Source organism: Citrus clementina, unplaced genomic scaffold, assembly GCF_000493195.1.
Source record: "Citrus clementina cultivar Clemenules unplaced genomic scaffold, Citrus_clementina_v1.0 scaffold_3, whole genome shotgun sequence".
Lineage (NCBI taxonomy): Eukaryota > Viridiplantae > Streptophyta > Magnoliopsida > Sapindales > Rutaceae > Citrus > Citrus x clementina.
This window is the reverse complement of record NW_006262339.1, coordinates 50615693-50631994: the sequence shown is the minus strand read 5'-3', so window position 1 is coordinate 50631994 and position 16302 is coordinate 50615693. Positions and strand designations below refer to the sequence as shown.

Sequence of the window (16302 nt, the reverse complement as noted above, 5' to 3'; positions counted from 1 at the left end):
CACACTCAGACCCAAAACTTTGGTTTCTTTTTTTTTTCCCCCCTTTTTATTTCGATAAGATTATTTTATTTAGCATTCCTTCTTTTACCTTGGTTCAATTAGGGTAAAAACTCATTTAGTCCATATATTTTAAGATTAGTATTCATTTAGTCCTTATATTTTTTAAAAAGCTTCGAAACATCTTTGCCGTTAAAGTATTGATACCCCTACCGTTAATTTTTATTTCTTTGGTCTTACTTTTACAATATTGCCTTTTTATAATAATTTTTTTGTTTGGACATTAATAAAAAAATAATTAAATTACCAATTTAACCCTAGAAAATAAAAAAATGATAATTTTTCATTGTAAAAAATTGTATGGAAACTACCAAGTGTGCAAATGGTGCTTGCAAAAAAATTAATATAATTTTTTTAATTTTCTAGGGTTAAATTAGTAATTTAATTATTTTCTTTTCATTAATGTCCAAACAAAAAAATTATTATAAAAAGGTAATATTATAAAAGTAAGTCAAAAAAATAAAAAGTAACGGTAGGGGTATTAATACTTTAACGGCATGGATGTTTCGAGACATTTTAAAATGAACACTAATATTAAATATACAGGGACTAAATGGACTTTTACCCATTCAATTATTTCCTTTAAAAAGAATTTTCTCGAATTTATTGGTTTATCTGATACTTACATCGTATGGTAAGGTTTTGAGAGAGTTATAATTATTTATGAGAAGAGAAAAATAACATTATCATTTTTTTTTTCTTCTTTTTCCTCTTTTCTCAAATAGATAGAATGAATATAGTGACAAATTATTTTAAATATAAAATAACGTCTCCATACATATATAATTAGATGAATGAAAATATAAAATAACAAAATTAAATAAATCATGTTGAGCATGTGGTGGGATCATCTTCAATTGATCAACCAAAGAATGTCGCACAAAATCTTCTTCAGCTTTCTCACTTGGCCTAAGTAGTGGAAAGTATAATAGCTCTTCGGCTAGCAATAAGCAGCTTCCAGTTTTCGTCTCTCGCTTGGCATCACAAAATCTTTTCATTCAACGGGGGTATAGTTGGGTGTTTTTGTTGTGCCGCACTCTATGAATTGAATTAAATTAGATTGTAATATATTGTATTAGATCATGGTAAATTGGTACTACATCATTTTTAGTATTGTATGGACTGTATTACACACACACACGTATGAATGTATAAATGTATTAAAGTTAATATTATTTGACGGAGGGTATGGTCTCAATAAAACAGGTGCGTTAATATTATTGTATGAAATCAAATCAAATAAATATATTAATATTATTAAAAAATAAAAATAACGAGACTTGCACAAACCCGATGGTGGGTATGGGTCTCAATAAAACAGGTGCGGCCGGTCAATTTGCACACTAATAAATTCAGTGCAGACCAAGCTTGCCCAAATGCAGCACGAACATGCGTAGAAGACTTTTATGATGAGAATGAGATTGGAATGACAACTACAAGGGGACATAAGAAACCTTTTCACATCATATTTTTACCTCAAATCTTGTCCACTTTGTACGCTAGGAATGGTGACAATTCCCACAGGTCCTAAACAGGTGGGGGCCGATTACTTTGGGTCGGATATAGGTTCCGAAAAGCTTAAAAAAAAAAGAAAAAAAAGAAGAAGTTGGATTCACTTTGAGGATAAGCACAGGGCCCTAAAATAGTTTAAGTTTGGGTTCGGAGATTTTATCGGCCCCATATACAAACCCTAATTTAAAATTTTCCATATTTAAGAAAATAAAAATAAAAATATAATAAAATTATTACAGTCTAGCTTCAGGCAAGGAAATGGGCCCAGCTCTGAAGCTTGCGGACGAACGGCATCCAGAGTCCTACAAAATGTTCAGTTTCAGAGAATTCCTTCACTTTATCTCAAGCAATGATTTCACAAATTGAAGTTTCATTGATACGCTGAAGATACAGCAATAAAGAAATTGCAGTGGAGCTCCAGGCATATAAATATTTCCAAATTTCACTTTCATTTTTTAAAAATATAAATAGCGTCCCAACTAATTCATGGCAAATATCATCGTATGTAACATGATCCTATTATTATGATTACTGCGAAATTAGTTGGTAAAAAATTTGTAAACATGTGGTATTTTCTTTTAATATTACCATCAAAGCCAAAAAAAAAAAAAAAAAGAAAATTAATTGGACTGGATCAAGCTAAACGAACATAAGCAGGCCAAAGCCCGAAAAATGAAAACACGTCACAATAAATAAATCGAATATTCCTCAACAGTCTGTGTATTTCCAATAATCTCCTATTGTCTTCTCCTAATTAACTTAAGGGGGTGGTGCGGCACTGTGGGGGGGGATCATTTAAGCCTTTGCTTGTCGTTTCAGTATTTTCTTTCTTTTTTTTCTTTTTTGTCTTGTCTTCTGTTTTTGTTGACATTTAATTTCCCGGCGAAACTCATATCACGAGATCTCGCCGAAGATAATAATCTGTTTTGGTTAACCGAACCCGAAGCTTTTTTCTTTTACACAAATCTACGACGATGAATCCTGAATAGTAAGCTCCTCTAATTTTTTAATATCTATTTTTTTTTTTAAGTAGTATATGTAGTATTATATTTTGTATTGTTATGCGCCGTCGTTTTAGGGTGTTGATTATGATCTGAGAATCCTGTCCTCTTATGTTGAATTGTTAGTTAGTATTGATTGTCAATTTAATGTTCTTAGATCCGTTGATTTCTGTTGAGATGATGATTCTGTTGAATTAATTACCCGTACCTCTGTGGATCAATGATTCCGTTTTGAACAAGTTTGTTGTCTACATCTCTGTTGACTCTTTTGAGCTTATTTGGAAATTACGACGTCCTTTTAATTTTATTAACTGTTTTGTTATTCAGTGTCTATTTGGGATCAATTGATTCGTCGTGTTCAATCTTAATGTATGAGAATGTTTTGTTTTCTAATCACTATAGCACTTTTAAAATTAAATGATTGGTGAAAGCGTCCTCTGTTTGCTGAGGTGAGGTGGATGATAAATTGTGAGGAATTTGCAGCGATGTGGAGCTAGATCAGGTTTAAGAAATCTCCAGTAATAACATTTCTCGGAACAACATGTAAAGAATTACATATTTTGCAATGATAAGCAACTAGTTTTGTTTTCTCATCTATCATTTTCTTTTCTTCAAATTTCCTTTAATGTTTCAGTCTATTCCAATGAAGCATAAGCCTGACACAGGAAGTTGGATTTTCTCTTGTGCTTTTGCAGTGACTATCTGTTTAAGCTTCTGCTTATTGGAGATTCCGGTGTTGGCAAATCCTGTCTTCTCTTGAGATTTGCTGTAAGCTTCTAGAGGGTTGTTTGCGTTAAATTTTGAAAGTGAATGCATCTTTCTTTGTTGACATTGTATTTCTTTATTTTATTTTTTATGCTTTGGTCCAGGATGATTCATATATTGAGAGTTACATCAGCACCATAGGAGTTGATTTTGTAAGTAAAATTTACTTATGTTTTATTTGTGTCACAACCAATACTGATCCCATAAAGACAAACCAACACTGATAATCTGATATCAATGTCTTTTTTTGGATAGAAAATACGCACTGTTGAGCAAGATGGGAAGACCATTAAACTTCAAATTGTATGGTTTGATTCTCCATGCAGATTGTTTATATTCTATGTCATTTAGTACAATAATTTGTTGCTCATTAGCTCCAAGCTTTTCACAGTTTTGGTCCTTAGTTTCTGCCATCACCTCTTCCTAGGGAAACAATTTCTTAAATGACTTACAAGAAGTTGGTTTGATATGCAGTGGGATACTGCTGGTCAAGAAAGATTTAGGACAATCACCAGCAGCTACTACCGTGGGGCACATGGTATCATAGTGGGTGATCTCAATTCTTTTCTACAACAATCTTTCAGTTCATCTTCAACTCCTTTTTGCTTGTTCTTACAATGAATATTTCCACTGGATGTCTCCTCTGGTAGATTGTTTATGATGTGACAGACCAAGAGAGCTTCAATAATGTCAAGCAGTGGTTGAATGAAATTGACCGTTATGCTAGTGATAATGTCAACAAACTTCTGGTTGGAAACAAGTGTGATCTCACTGCAAATAAGGTTGTCTCGTATGAAACAGCCAAGGTATATCTACTTCTCTACACTGGCATTTTCTTTTTTTACCCCTCCCCTTAACAAGGTTCAAGCCACTTCCTCCCCCCTCCAAATTATGTGTCAAAGTAAATTTTGTATAATGATCCGAAATTGCTATTTCCACCATTCTTAATGGTGAACCTTTATGTCGATTCGTATTGCATTCATCAAGATAGTCTTTAGTTGCTGGCCAGTAAAGGCACTAGAGTTTGAGTTGGATAAAAAGCCTTCCTTCAAAGATTATAACTCGAAGACTCCTTACCTTAGGAGCTGGATAAGTGATACATTCTGTTGACCCCTTGTCCTCTTCTTCTTTATTAGGCATTTGCAGATGAAATTGGAATACCTTTCATGGAAACTAGTGCAAAAGATTCTACCAACGTGGAACAGGCATTCATGGCCATGGCTGCTTCAATCAAGGATAGGTATTGATGCATATTTGCTTTCTATATTAAACGCGAAATAGATTGATAGGAGTATTGTGTTTTGCCTTCTTTTTGAAGAAGTCTTCAGATTACGTAACGCCATAACTTCATACAGTTACTTATATTACCTGCTATATTTGTTTTCTATATTAAACGCGAAATAGATTGATAGGAGTATCGTATTTTGCCTTCTTTTTGAAGAAGTCTTCAGATTACATAACGCCATAACTTCATACAGTTACTTATATTACCTGCTTCCACATGAAAGGCCTTTAAATATACTACTATTGCTTATTTTGTGTGTTTAGTGTTTAATAATGCTTTAAGTTTATAATTGTATGCAGAATGGCAAGTCAACCATCCATGAACAATGCAAGGCCTCCAACTGTACAGATCAAAGGGCAGCCTGTTGCACAGAAGAGTGGCTGCTGCTCTACTTAAGTATCATTGTAATATATCTGTCGTGGGTCTGCTGGACCTAATGGTGTGTAATGCTTTTCATCTTTTCAGTTGAAAGCTATGTCATCTGGACCAACCTCATCAAAAATTGTTCTCCCTTTGTGGTTTACAGGACCAACACTCAGAAGATGATCCCCTTCCAGTCCCTTTGTGGTTTATGAAAAGGCCTGTACAAAGTAGAAATGCTAATTTGATGTTAGTATTCTTCTTTCTGTCCTATTCTTTATTGTGAATTGGCCTTAATAGCATGTTTGAATACTGTCAATAGCACTACCTATTGTCCGTTTTGACAGCGGTTATTGAAGACTTGAACCAATAATTTGTTTAATTGTATGCTACATTGTTTGGTATAGAGAGCGTATTTAATTGGAATTTGTTTCTACAACTATAGTTTTTATTAAAAAAAAATTTAGTTGTTTAGTTGTAACTGAGAGTTTTTAATACAAATTATGAAGTTATTTTAATTAATAAATTCATAATATAAAAATTATATTAGAAAATAATGAAATAAAAATGTAAAATAAATAATATACATTTTTGTGTTCGTTTGGTATAATATATTTAAAATATATTTTTATTATTTGATTTTATTTTGAGTTAAATTTTTTAGGATTAAATAAATTTAATTTATTTTTACTTATAAAAATTTAAATTTAGAGCAACAAACAACGGCGATAAATTGAGCGTATTGGATTAGGTCTCCATACTCCCATACTCGTGTGGTGTGTCGCGTTCATTTTAATATTGATTCTTTTTCGTTTCTTTTCCCCTCTCGATTTGTACAGGAGCTAGTGAGTTTTTTTTTTTTTTTTTTTTATCTTTTTCTTTTTTTCTTTTGATAAATTACAGTAACATGTAAGTCTTTAATTTTTTTTTTTATGATTTGTTTAAACGAGGACATTACTTACCTCTTAGTATCAAATAGTCCCAAGTCTTCGTGATTATTTCAGTATCAACAAATTCAAAGATCCACATACACGCACAAATCACAATATGAAGAAAGAAAGGAAAAGCCCAAAAGTCGTTTGAGACTTACTTGATATTTAGAATTGATAAAATTTGACATGATTTGATTATTTGATACGAATACAATAAGAATAAATGTGTATGGTTAGTTAAATTTGACACAATTATTAAATGAATTAGGTTCGGGATTGACACAATTTTTTTGTGCTGAGTTAGAATTAAAATTTTTGATTTATTTACTCGACCAATGAAATGATTATATATTTTTTATTTTAAATTAATTTATAGGTTCTTTTTATTAAAATTTAAATATCAGATGTAATTTTCTCTCTTTTTTTTAGAAGGATAGACACAAAAATAGTGTTTCATTTATAAAATTTATATAGATTTAGAACTTTAATAATATAAATGTGTAATATTTTAAGGTGTGTGTAACACACACACACACACACACACACACACACACATACATACATACATGTATATATGTAAATATTTGATATAAATTTTATTAAATATATAAATATTAAATGAATTATTGGTTAGTCCGTATATTTTTCATATTGTGTTTGGTCTTAATATTTTAATACGAATAAAAAATGAATTGGATTTGAATCAACTTAATTTTGATATAACACAACACTGACTGACACGACATCAACACGATTTAGTGACCTGTTTTGCCACCTCCACTTGATACAAATTAAATAATTATATTGTCCATCTGATGAATTACAGAAATCAAGGACCAGCCGTATTACATCCCCGGTTTTTAATTAATTTTGGTGCTAGCTTTTGTGTTATTTACGGATTTACCATTCTGGATCGGAAGAAGGGTTCTGGCCTTTGGGCTTATCCTAAACTTCAAAAAACGTCATCCCGTCACTGAAAGTAACACGCGTGTTTGATTTTCGATGAACATATTCGAGTGCCACGTGGCTTGGTGAGAACCGTTGAATTGGGGGTAACGTTTAATTTTGGGAAATGGAACAACGGATAGATGTTGGTAAATACTCGAATTGCAGAAGAAGATGCAACACTTCATAGTTGATACGTTCTTTCCCATACGCATCAATTTCTTTACATTTTTCTTTGCTAGTTAGAAATAAAATGCACCTGATAAGCAAAATCAGCCAAATTCGTTAATGTGAATATTAAATTTTATTTAAATGACTTGTTTACCAATTAAATTTTAAGTCCTTATTCTTTACCAATTGCTTCAAGGTGTTTTTTTTTTCTTTTTCTATTTGTTGGTTCAAAATAAAATGTACCTGAGACATAAAATCAGTAGAACTTAGATAAGAAATTAAATATAACAGTAATCAAATTTTGATTAAATATTTAAATGACCAAACAACGTTAACAAAGCAACAATAACTAACAACCAATTAATTGCCGTTAGGGGTTTGACTGATTTTTAAGCAATTTTTTACGACTTTGCTCAATGTATGATAGTATTACAAAATTATAAAATCCTCAACACCGTCGATAACTTACCAATTTTCAAAACAAACTGAAACGAAAAATCATTTTCCTCATTTTCGTTACTTATTCTTGCACATTATTTACCGCCTTCTTTTTTTAAAAAAATGATAATTTAATAAATTGTTGAATTGAATTAAAATCCAGGCAAAAGCGACAGATCCACAATGCCTTTTGGAAGGTCTGCAATTTTCTTGAGCAGCGCAAGCCTGTTCTTTCTGATTCTTTCTTCTTCCTGCTTAGAGCCAAAGCAATTGTATGCTAATTAATCTCTATCTCCATAACAAATAGCCAAGTAAAACCATATTGAAGCTAACTATAAGCAATTAAGAATTTCAAACTACAATTTCCAGATTTTTTTTTTTGTTGAAAAAAAGATAAAATGAGAAAATAAGATCAAAATTAATACATGTGATCACTGATCATCAATATCGGTAACTTCATTTACTGCCAAATATAGAAAATGGATACAGTGACAACTAAAAGAGCAGCCTTGTAAGGAAATGATATGAATGATTACAAATGTAAAACTAGAGATTCAAGGCATAGATGGTTATAGTAAGACCAAAGGGATGGACCCAGCCACACAAGAACACGAGACCGGAAAACAAACACAAATAATGGATTGGATTGACCCAGTCCTGGCAGATCAGTTGGTTCTTGAGAAATAAAAACTGAATATAATCCAGTTAGTGTACATCTTTTATTAATTTATTCCTCCATTTAATATTTTAGATTTACCCACAAAAGAAAAAAAAAATGCTGATCCCTTTATATATTAATATATGTAACTAATGAGTTAGAACTTCAAATTTGTTGTTCTTAAGCAACTTTTCAAATTGTTAAAATATTTTTCTAGCTTTGATGAGGATGATATTCATGTTATCAATTTTTTTCGATGCATTGGGAGGCACTAGATATAAAACTTACAAGTGGAGAATTATTTGAATGGATTATGAAGATACATACCACCATTACAAAGACATGATTAAAAAAGTCCTCGAGTGGTTGTACTAGCTCTGAAGATATTTCAATAAAATCATCAACATTAATACCTGCAGGAAGAAATGGTAAATTCACTTGGCAAGTGACAAGGGAGGTCCTTCAAACAAATTAATATAAAAATAGAGCTCATAATGCAACATCTCAAAAATTATGATTAGATACCAGGATGAATTTTGTTTTTGGCTGACAGGTAAACAGTCCATAAAGCTTTCTCTTCAATGGTCTCAAACGCAGTCTCATCCACCTAAAAAGATTAATTAGATGCAATCAGAAAAGATACCCTAAATTTTACAAAACCAAGGGCTGTAATCCTTTTTCTGATAATGAATGAAACAAATTTTAGCTCTACGTCAATATATTCTACTCCATTGTATGTTATCCAATAAGAAATACGTTAAAAAGAGTGATATGGTATAATAATCTCTGAACATTGGGAAAGAGCATAACTCATAAATTTCAGGCATGACAATTGGAGGAATTAATTCAAGGGCCTAAATTCAACATTGGGTTGGGTTGGGTGAAAATTACCTCCGGAGCAGTGTCTACATCCTTTCCACGGACGATTCTTGTTGGACGAGAATATGCTTCAACAACCTTGGGAAAAAGCTGGCCTTTTGACAAGGCCTCCATCTACAAACAATAGTTTACATGTAACAAAAGGGATTCTGATACACCTTCCAAATCTAAGAATGTCTTTTCCATTTTCATCACATTGATTAACTAAGAAAAGAATGATGCTTCCACAAAATATTTCTTAATATTAATTAAGTCCACTTAGAAAAACAATTTAGGAAAAAAGCATTACATGAAAATCATATAAGAGCACACTTCATGAATGCTCAAGCATCATACTTGTATCTTATAAGTACCAATACTAAAGAGCTACAAATACAAAACTTACTTTATATGCCGTCTTTGTAGCCAAACAGGGTAGATTTGCACGCTCTGATAGGACAGAACGAACTATTTCTGGACTTATCCCCTTGTCCACCTATAACCAAATTGCAGCCAATGTGTGTATAGATATGTTATATCCTGTCAGAAAATATTCCATTTCACCCTATACTACAAAGAAATGCAATTTTGGCCATGATTAAACAGTAACAAGTGGCGATCCGCAGGCTGCATCAATAAACTATCCACTAACAAAAAAGGCACAAACACAAATCTTTGAACATACAAAGAGGAACCTGTCAATTAGTAAATCAGATACCAGCACTTTTAAAAGAAGTTGGCCCAACACAATTCCTACTACCCTTGCCATTTTTTGGAACCGGTATTAGAATGGTGTCAGGGAATATGTGTATAGTGCCTTTAAAAGGAAGAAAACTTCTACTCTCTCCCCCCTCTCTTCCAGCTTAAAGTTTGGGTTCACTTTCATTTTTCCAGTCGCTCACTTACCTAGCTTGGTCTGCTTTTCTATCAAAGAAGCTATGAGCATGCCCATGCACATCATACAAAATTTTATGAAGGGTGCAATGAATTAAGTCCACCAACATCATTCCTGCCCTACTGATTAATGAATCAAGCATAGAACTAATTGATACTAAACTTCTACATACCAGAAATTGCTCTAGTCTTCGAGTAACAAATTGATGTACCTAAAAATCATGAAAGAAAACCGTCATGATTTCATGACAAATGACTATGAACAAATTACAGAGAAATGACAAACAAATAGTGACAGACTGAATATGTAAAAGGTAATAGTGGTATGTGGGTACTGGTTAGTTGGTTCAACTAGTAAAACCTCTTAGAGTGACATCTAAGAGTTTTCAGGTTCAAACTATACTCACATGAATTGCAAAGCTATTTGGTTTCCATTGGTGCAATACGTAAGGGAAAAAATGTTAATATCAGTATCCAAATAAAGGAAGCACCTGCTGTGGCACTATATCCAATTTGATTGTTAAAACTTTGTCAAATATATCAGAAAAATGGCTTATGCAATGGCATTTTTACCACAGCAGATGTAGTAATTTCATTGATAATAAAAAATTTATGGATGATAAATGAAGGTTTTTGCCACAGAAGATGTAGTGATTCCATTGATTACCAAAATTTATGGATGATAAATGAAGTGTCTGCCATATTTAAAGGATTTATGTGGTTATAGCAGAGCTTATCGTAACCATGAAAATACAAGTATTGAGCTTTCTCTGTTCTTACATCATTTATTGTGCTGGCATCAACAGTAATAGGCTGAACATCAGCAGCAAGTCTTAAGGCAAGCTCCAAATCAAGATTTTTATCCTTTTCAATCAGTATTTGGACCTGTATAACAAAAGAAGCATTACTTTAGTGTAAAAGTAATCCAATATCTCCTCAAAAATTTTGGAATCATGTACATACTAGACCATAGGAGATTCTTCGTAGACCAAATGGATCATTAGTGGAACTAGGCTGACAACCAGCAGCAAATAAGCCAACAAGAGCATCCAATCTGCAATGGGACAACCACACAAAAATCACTGTGAAGAGCACAGAAAGACACTGCAAAGCATATGAAAAGTTTCTAAGAAGCAAACCATGGAGAGAAAGGTTAGAGAAGACTTCTATAGAAACCCAGGCAGTAGGTACTAGTTAGGGAGAAGATGGCGAGAGGACACGATTAATTATCTTAAGCATGTTAGTGTCTATTGCACTAGAAGAAAGACATTGCAGAACCTCATTTCTTTTGCCATTGTCAGAGATTTAGGAAAGCAAGGAATTCAATAATGACAGAGGATGACAATTGATTTTATCTGCAGATGTTAAGAGGTGACCCAGATAGAGATAGGGTTGGACAAGTTTAACTTCAAAACTTCCGAAGAATATAAAAATGTAATGCATGATCTACACGTACAATTGAAAGGTTGTACTTGCTAAAGGCAAAGAATTTATGTATAGATACTTCTTTCCTAATTTTTCAAGTACTTTGGTACGGCCCACCCCATTTCGTTTGTCCTAAATTTAGAATTCTCATAATTTCAAACTTCTCTTTTTCAGAATCTGTTAAGAGATAAGCATCCCCAAATGGCATACATTCGTTAAACCAAAGTCAAGTTGATTTCCATCAGGTACATTAGATGGCAAAGTTTTGGAAGCACATAAGTGGTTAAACTTCACCTGTCAGCAACTGCCAAAACTGTCCCCACATCAGTTTTTGGAAGCACATCTCCTGAAAATCTAGGAAGGTTGATCTCTAATAGAGCCTCAGCAATCTGCATATAGAACAAAAAACAATAATAGAATTGTGGTTAGCCAGAATATGTGGGAACAATACATGAATAACAAATGTAATGAGATAATACATTAGCTGTACGAGAAAAGTAAAATAAATAATTATGAGTAAGTTAAACAACCTGCTGAGAATAGCCATCCCTAAGTGCATAATGACGGGCCATTACTCCTGCAAGAGAAGTGAACTCCATCACGACAGAAGTTGCAAGATCTGACATTGCAAGTGATGCAGCTTCCTGAACAATCTGAAGCATATCTTCATTAATTCCCAGGTCCAAACTTAGTTTCCTAACCATATTTTGTACACGCATTGTCTTGTCCAGCATCGTTCCTAGCTTCTCCTGTCATTTTAAATTACCAAAGTATACAAGCTATTACATACCGAACGACATCCATCATTCAGGAAAAAAAGGGGGGAAAAAAGAGTAAGCTTGCAATACAATAAAATTAAAAGCTTTATTCTATGAAGTCATCTCACATAAAATTAGCATTCAGCAATAGTCCTACAATCTTTTAAGAAATCAGAGACAATGGCGATAATGTAGAACAAGGGTAAGGCTAACAAAAATATCATACCAACGTGATGCAACTTACATGAAAAAGAATCCCTTTTAGTTGACCTTGGAAATCAGCAAACTTCTTACGTGTATCCATCTCATAGAAAAACTTAGCATCTTCATAGCGAGCTCTGCAAATATAATACTTGCCTAATTGTTAATCTCCAATAAATGCCTAAACAATATGAAAGAAAATTTTTCTGAGTATAAGGAGCTTATCTGTTTCCAAATAATAAGCTAAACTCAAGTTAAAAAGAGGCAAAACAAGATGAGAAAACTGGCCTAGAGGAGTGAATACAATTTTGGACATGGATTACACGTTGAAGCCCTATCTAGAAGCATATCTTAATCCTTTCAACTTGAAAAAAATTAGATAAATAAGACCAAAACCAACCTAAGCACAGCTTCATTTCCTTTCCTTACCACCATCTCATTGATTGCTCCATTTGCAACCTAAAATGAAGCCCCACATCATCTGAATTACTAGTGATAAATTCAACTTAGCCCCTTTAAGAGCAAAAACCGTGTTTCATAGCATAAACATATATTAAGCAAAGACTTACAGCAATAAAGTATGGCAGCAGCCTCCCTTTATCATCAGTCAAAGCAAAGTACTTCTGGTGCTTCTTCATAACCTGCATGAAGGCGCACAGCAGTTAACAACTGAAGGAATAAGCATTTCATATTTCCAGAATTCTTTACGTCCCTACTACAATTTCAATCTGGCAAAATTCAAATCGGGAACCACAGCCAACATCAATATCATCACATATTTGAAACCTAATGCAACATCCCAAGGAACTCATCCTCAATGACAACAGAACACGAGAAAGGACATAACATCAATGGAATCTATTGAAAACTTCAGCCTGATCAAAGATGGATACATGGTTTTTGCTTATTCCTTCTAGAACGGGTATCAAACAAGTCCTCAAAAGTTGACAGCTTACCACAGTTAAAAGATCTTCTGGAAGCTCCAAGAAGGAATCCTCAAATTCTCCAAGAACTGGAACGGGTGCCTCAACAAGATTTACAACCTAGTATATATTGAGAACAGATATGTCAAGGAAGTGCTTTTGAATGCACCAATAAAAACATCAAATCCGTTACCTCATTAAGTAAGCTTTCCTCAAAAATAATGCGTCCGTTAACACTTTTTGCTAATGCATTGGAGTGGTCAAAAATTGTTTTCCTTCGATCCTGCAAATAGAAGTAATTTTTACAGACCACTTTACAGTCAAAAAACCTCATTCCTGACAGTTAAATATAGGACTGAAATAGCAGATCTGTAGAAAAAAAGGAAAGAATAAAACTACTTCAGGATACCTCAATTTTAATCTTTACTCCAGCGTTCCTCATCACACCTGCATAAGATTCTGCATTCTGTACCTGATATGTAAAACAACTTTAGTAAGTAAAAGTCACTCCAAAAGTGAATAATTAAAAACTAAATAAACATACAAAGAGTATCACTATGGATAGCTCAATTAGACTCAGGAAATAGTTGCTGAGTAACAGTTAGATGTTATTGGATTGGGTTGAATATAGGTTAGACACCTAGGGCTTCACAAGCACTGGGAATTTACCACCAACCAATACTCTTTGCCTCTTTTTTCCAGCGTTCTATTTAGACCCAAGACCTATTGTATAAGATCCAGTTGATCCTATTGCTGTTTATCTGCATTTAACCATTTGCCTTATTGTATCCAACAATTATAAAACCCAAAGCTTCTATGCATCTAGGACATTGACCAGTACCATATTCAATTATTCAAAAGCTTAAGATAAAAATATAAATAAAATTCCCTTCCCAAGGTGGGAGAGAGAGAGAGAGAGAGGTTAATATATATATAGATAGATAGGTAGATAGACAGATAGATATTATGAACTGCATGAAGGGCTTCCAAAGTTGGCAACCCTCAGGGGTAAAGAGGAAGAGAGACTGGATGATTAATATGAAGCCTTTCCTCACATGCTTGTATGGGCTACCAAAGCTTCCTTTTTGACACGGGGGCGAATTCCAACCATTCTTAAGAATTTGTTTCATTTATAGCCAAAAAGTTAATTAGCCTAACCTTTTGACCAGGTAAGTGGAGAGATTATCCAATGAGTTCTCCATATTGCTATATTACAGACAATCATTACACTTCATGTAAATGTAGCGGCAGGTGAAATAATAAGCAATCAAGTTCCCATACCTTAACAGTAGCTAAAGGAGTATTACGAAGACCATACGATAGGTTGCCACTGCATTATAAAATGGAAAACAGTAAGCAGAAAGTTCAACACCCCCAAGAGCTAATTAGAGCCACTTAATTTTATTAAAGAACATACGTATTATAAACAGAATTATTTTCTGAATAAAGGATATAATGTGAAACATTTAACAATACGTACCTCAAGACTCCAGCAAACATGAATGGAACAACCACGTCTCCATGCAAGGCCATAATCCACCGAATAGGTCTGCTGAACATTACCTACATTAAAATAACAAGGAAACAGTTGAAATCCTAATTTATCAAAAATTAAAAATATAACCACTAGTCCAGATATTTCAAGGTATTTCGGATAAAAATAACTGAAAATGCACATGCCTGAGAGTTCCAACGCATTGATTTTGGGAATGATAATTTAGAAATGATACTTGGCACATCTTCAGATAAAACCTAGTATGTATAGTAGAAGTGACATTAGAATATGATAATAAACAGGTACTTGAAAATAATTAATGTTAGAAAGAATTCAAATCCTATAAATCGCCACAAACATCACTAGAAAAGCAAATCTTCATAAACACAAATCATATAGCATGTTACATGGTGAGAGACACTTTCATTTATCAGCAAAAAGAAAGAAACATTCAAGATACTGCCATCATTTATTGATGTATTGCATCAGTAGTCAAATTCAATAAAATATGCTACAACCTAGCGAATATTTGTATGGTGTCACACTTAGTGAATAAACTACTAATGGGACAGAGGAACAATCCAGGTTAGAAAGGAGGAAATGTCCTGCTTTGATCGTCCAAAGGTTAAGGAGAGAGTTATCTCGAGGGATCCATTCAGTTCCATGGTAAATGAATAATCACTTAGATGCTACTTCTTTACGTTAGATCTGCACCATTAAATTGAATGTATCCAATGGATGGAAATTTAAGTCATTGTTTTAATTCAAAATTTTGAGTTAAGGGAACCCAACCCTTATATAAATATCCTAAATCCAACCATGCGTGGGGGTTCCTAAAACTGATCAATCGAACCTCCAAAATATAACTAGAGAAAGATCAGATGCAAAACCTCCAATGCAAGCCGAGCTGTCTCCTTCACACGGGCATAAACATACTCAGTTTTCCCTGCAATATGAAAACACTTGGAGAATTCATGATCAAGACATCATGAATAGCAAGCCATATGCAAGTAGCTTATGTTTGATATTAAAACCAAATCTTGATCTTTGATAACAGATGGTGGCAGCAATTCCAATTCAACAATGATTAATTCGGAACGTATGAAAAGTGTGAAGGAAGTCGTACGAGGATGTAATGCAAGTGTAAACATTGTTTCAAACAACTTGGATAGAATTGTTCCAATACAATCAAGATACAATGACAGTCAGTAGCCATAACATCAATCAGAATGTAGTGTAAGCATTAGACTGACTTACCAGCAGCCTTTGTAACCAATGAGTCAATCGGAACAGCATATCTTTGACAGAAACCCTCAACAGCCTGCAGGAAGAAGTGTCTTAAGTATTATAATTAAACGACAGTAAAATTCATATTTTACACCGGGCGAAACTAAAGGAAAAGCTAAAACATTAGAACTAGATGCAAAAGCAGTCACTATCATAACCAAGCAAAGCATCAAGGGAGAGTTACTAATAATTGTTTCTGTCACATCACAAAAAAGCCAGACACTAGAAAAGAAACCCAAAAGAGGGGGTGTGGGGTGTTTGGTGGGGGGGGGGGGGGGCCTAAAAAAAGGAAAACAAAATTATGCAAATTTTAACAAGAATGCTCCTTCCGCAGTCA

At 33.4% G+C, this 16302-nt stretch overlaps 2 protein-coding genes across 2 annotated transcripts in view; one reads left to right on the top strand and one right to left on the bottom strand.

Annotated features, from left to right (window-relative positions):
* The first annotated feature begins 2280 nt into the window (after positions 1-2280).
* Positions 2281-5458, top strand: LOC112100159 (ras-related protein RABD2a). The gene is made up of 9 exons (XM_024188647.1): positions 2281-2557; positions 3266-3338; positions 3440-3487; positions 3591-3638; positions 3810-3881; positions 3986-4141; positions 4472-4575; positions 4920-5059; positions 5147-5458. Exons 1-8 carry the CDS (start codon positions 2544-2546, stop codon positions 5014-5016), a joined length of 612 nt encoding a protein of 203 aa, XP_024044415.1. The 5' UTR covers positions 2281-2543; the 3' UTR covers positions 5017-5059; positions 5147-5458.
* Positions 5459-7398: 1940 nt separating this feature from the next.
* LOC18048345 (glycine--tRNA ligase, chloroplastic/mitochondrial 2) overlaps positions 7399-16302 on the bottom strand; it is a 13788-nt gene continuing 4884 nt past the window's right edge. The window contains exons 13-33 of the mRNA XM_006445375.2: positions 15936-15999; positions 15569-15624; positions 14864-14935; positions 14664-14746; positions 14465-14513; positions 13593-13655; positions 13377-13466; positions 13217-13303; positions 12830-12901; positions 12661-12719; positions 12304-12397; positions 11832-12050; positions 11596-11690; positions 10840-10930; positions 10657-10761; positions 10050-10088; positions 9389-9478; positions 9016-9117; positions 8650-8731; positions 8452-8537; positions 7399-7717 (exon numbers count right to left, since the gene is read on the bottom strand). Coding sequence (XP_006445438.2) covers positions 7619-7717; positions 8452-8537; positions 8650-8731; positions 9016-9117; positions 9389-9478; positions 10050-10088; positions 10657-10761; positions 10840-10930; positions 11596-11690; positions 11832-12050; positions 12304-12397; positions 12661-12719; positions 12830-12901; positions 13217-13303; positions 13377-13466; positions 13593-13655; positions 14465-14513; positions 14664-14746; positions 14864-14935; positions 15569-15624; positions 15936-15999 — 1797 coding nt within the window. The 3' untranslated portion in view covers positions 7399-7618. The remainder of the gene's footprint in view (positions 7718-8451; positions 8538-8649; positions 8732-9015; positions 9118-9388; positions 9479-10049; positions 10089-10656; positions 10762-10839; positions 10931-11595; positions 11691-11831; positions 12051-12303; positions 12398-12660; positions 12720-12829; positions 12902-13216; positions 13304-13376; positions 13467-13592; positions 13656-14464; positions 14514-14663; positions 14747-14863; positions 14936-15568; positions 15625-15935; positions 16000-16302) is intronic.

Coding starts and splice junctions, on each gene's coding strand:
- LOC112100159 (XM_024188647.1), top strand. Junction 3,639..3,809: donor AGACCATTAAACTTCAAATT/GTATGGTTTGAT, acceptor TTTGATATGCAG/TGGGATACTGCTGGTCAAGA. Junction 4,142..4,471: donor TCTCGTATGAAACAGCCAAG/GTATATCTACTT, acceptor CTTCTTTATTAG/GCATTTGCAGATGAAATTGG.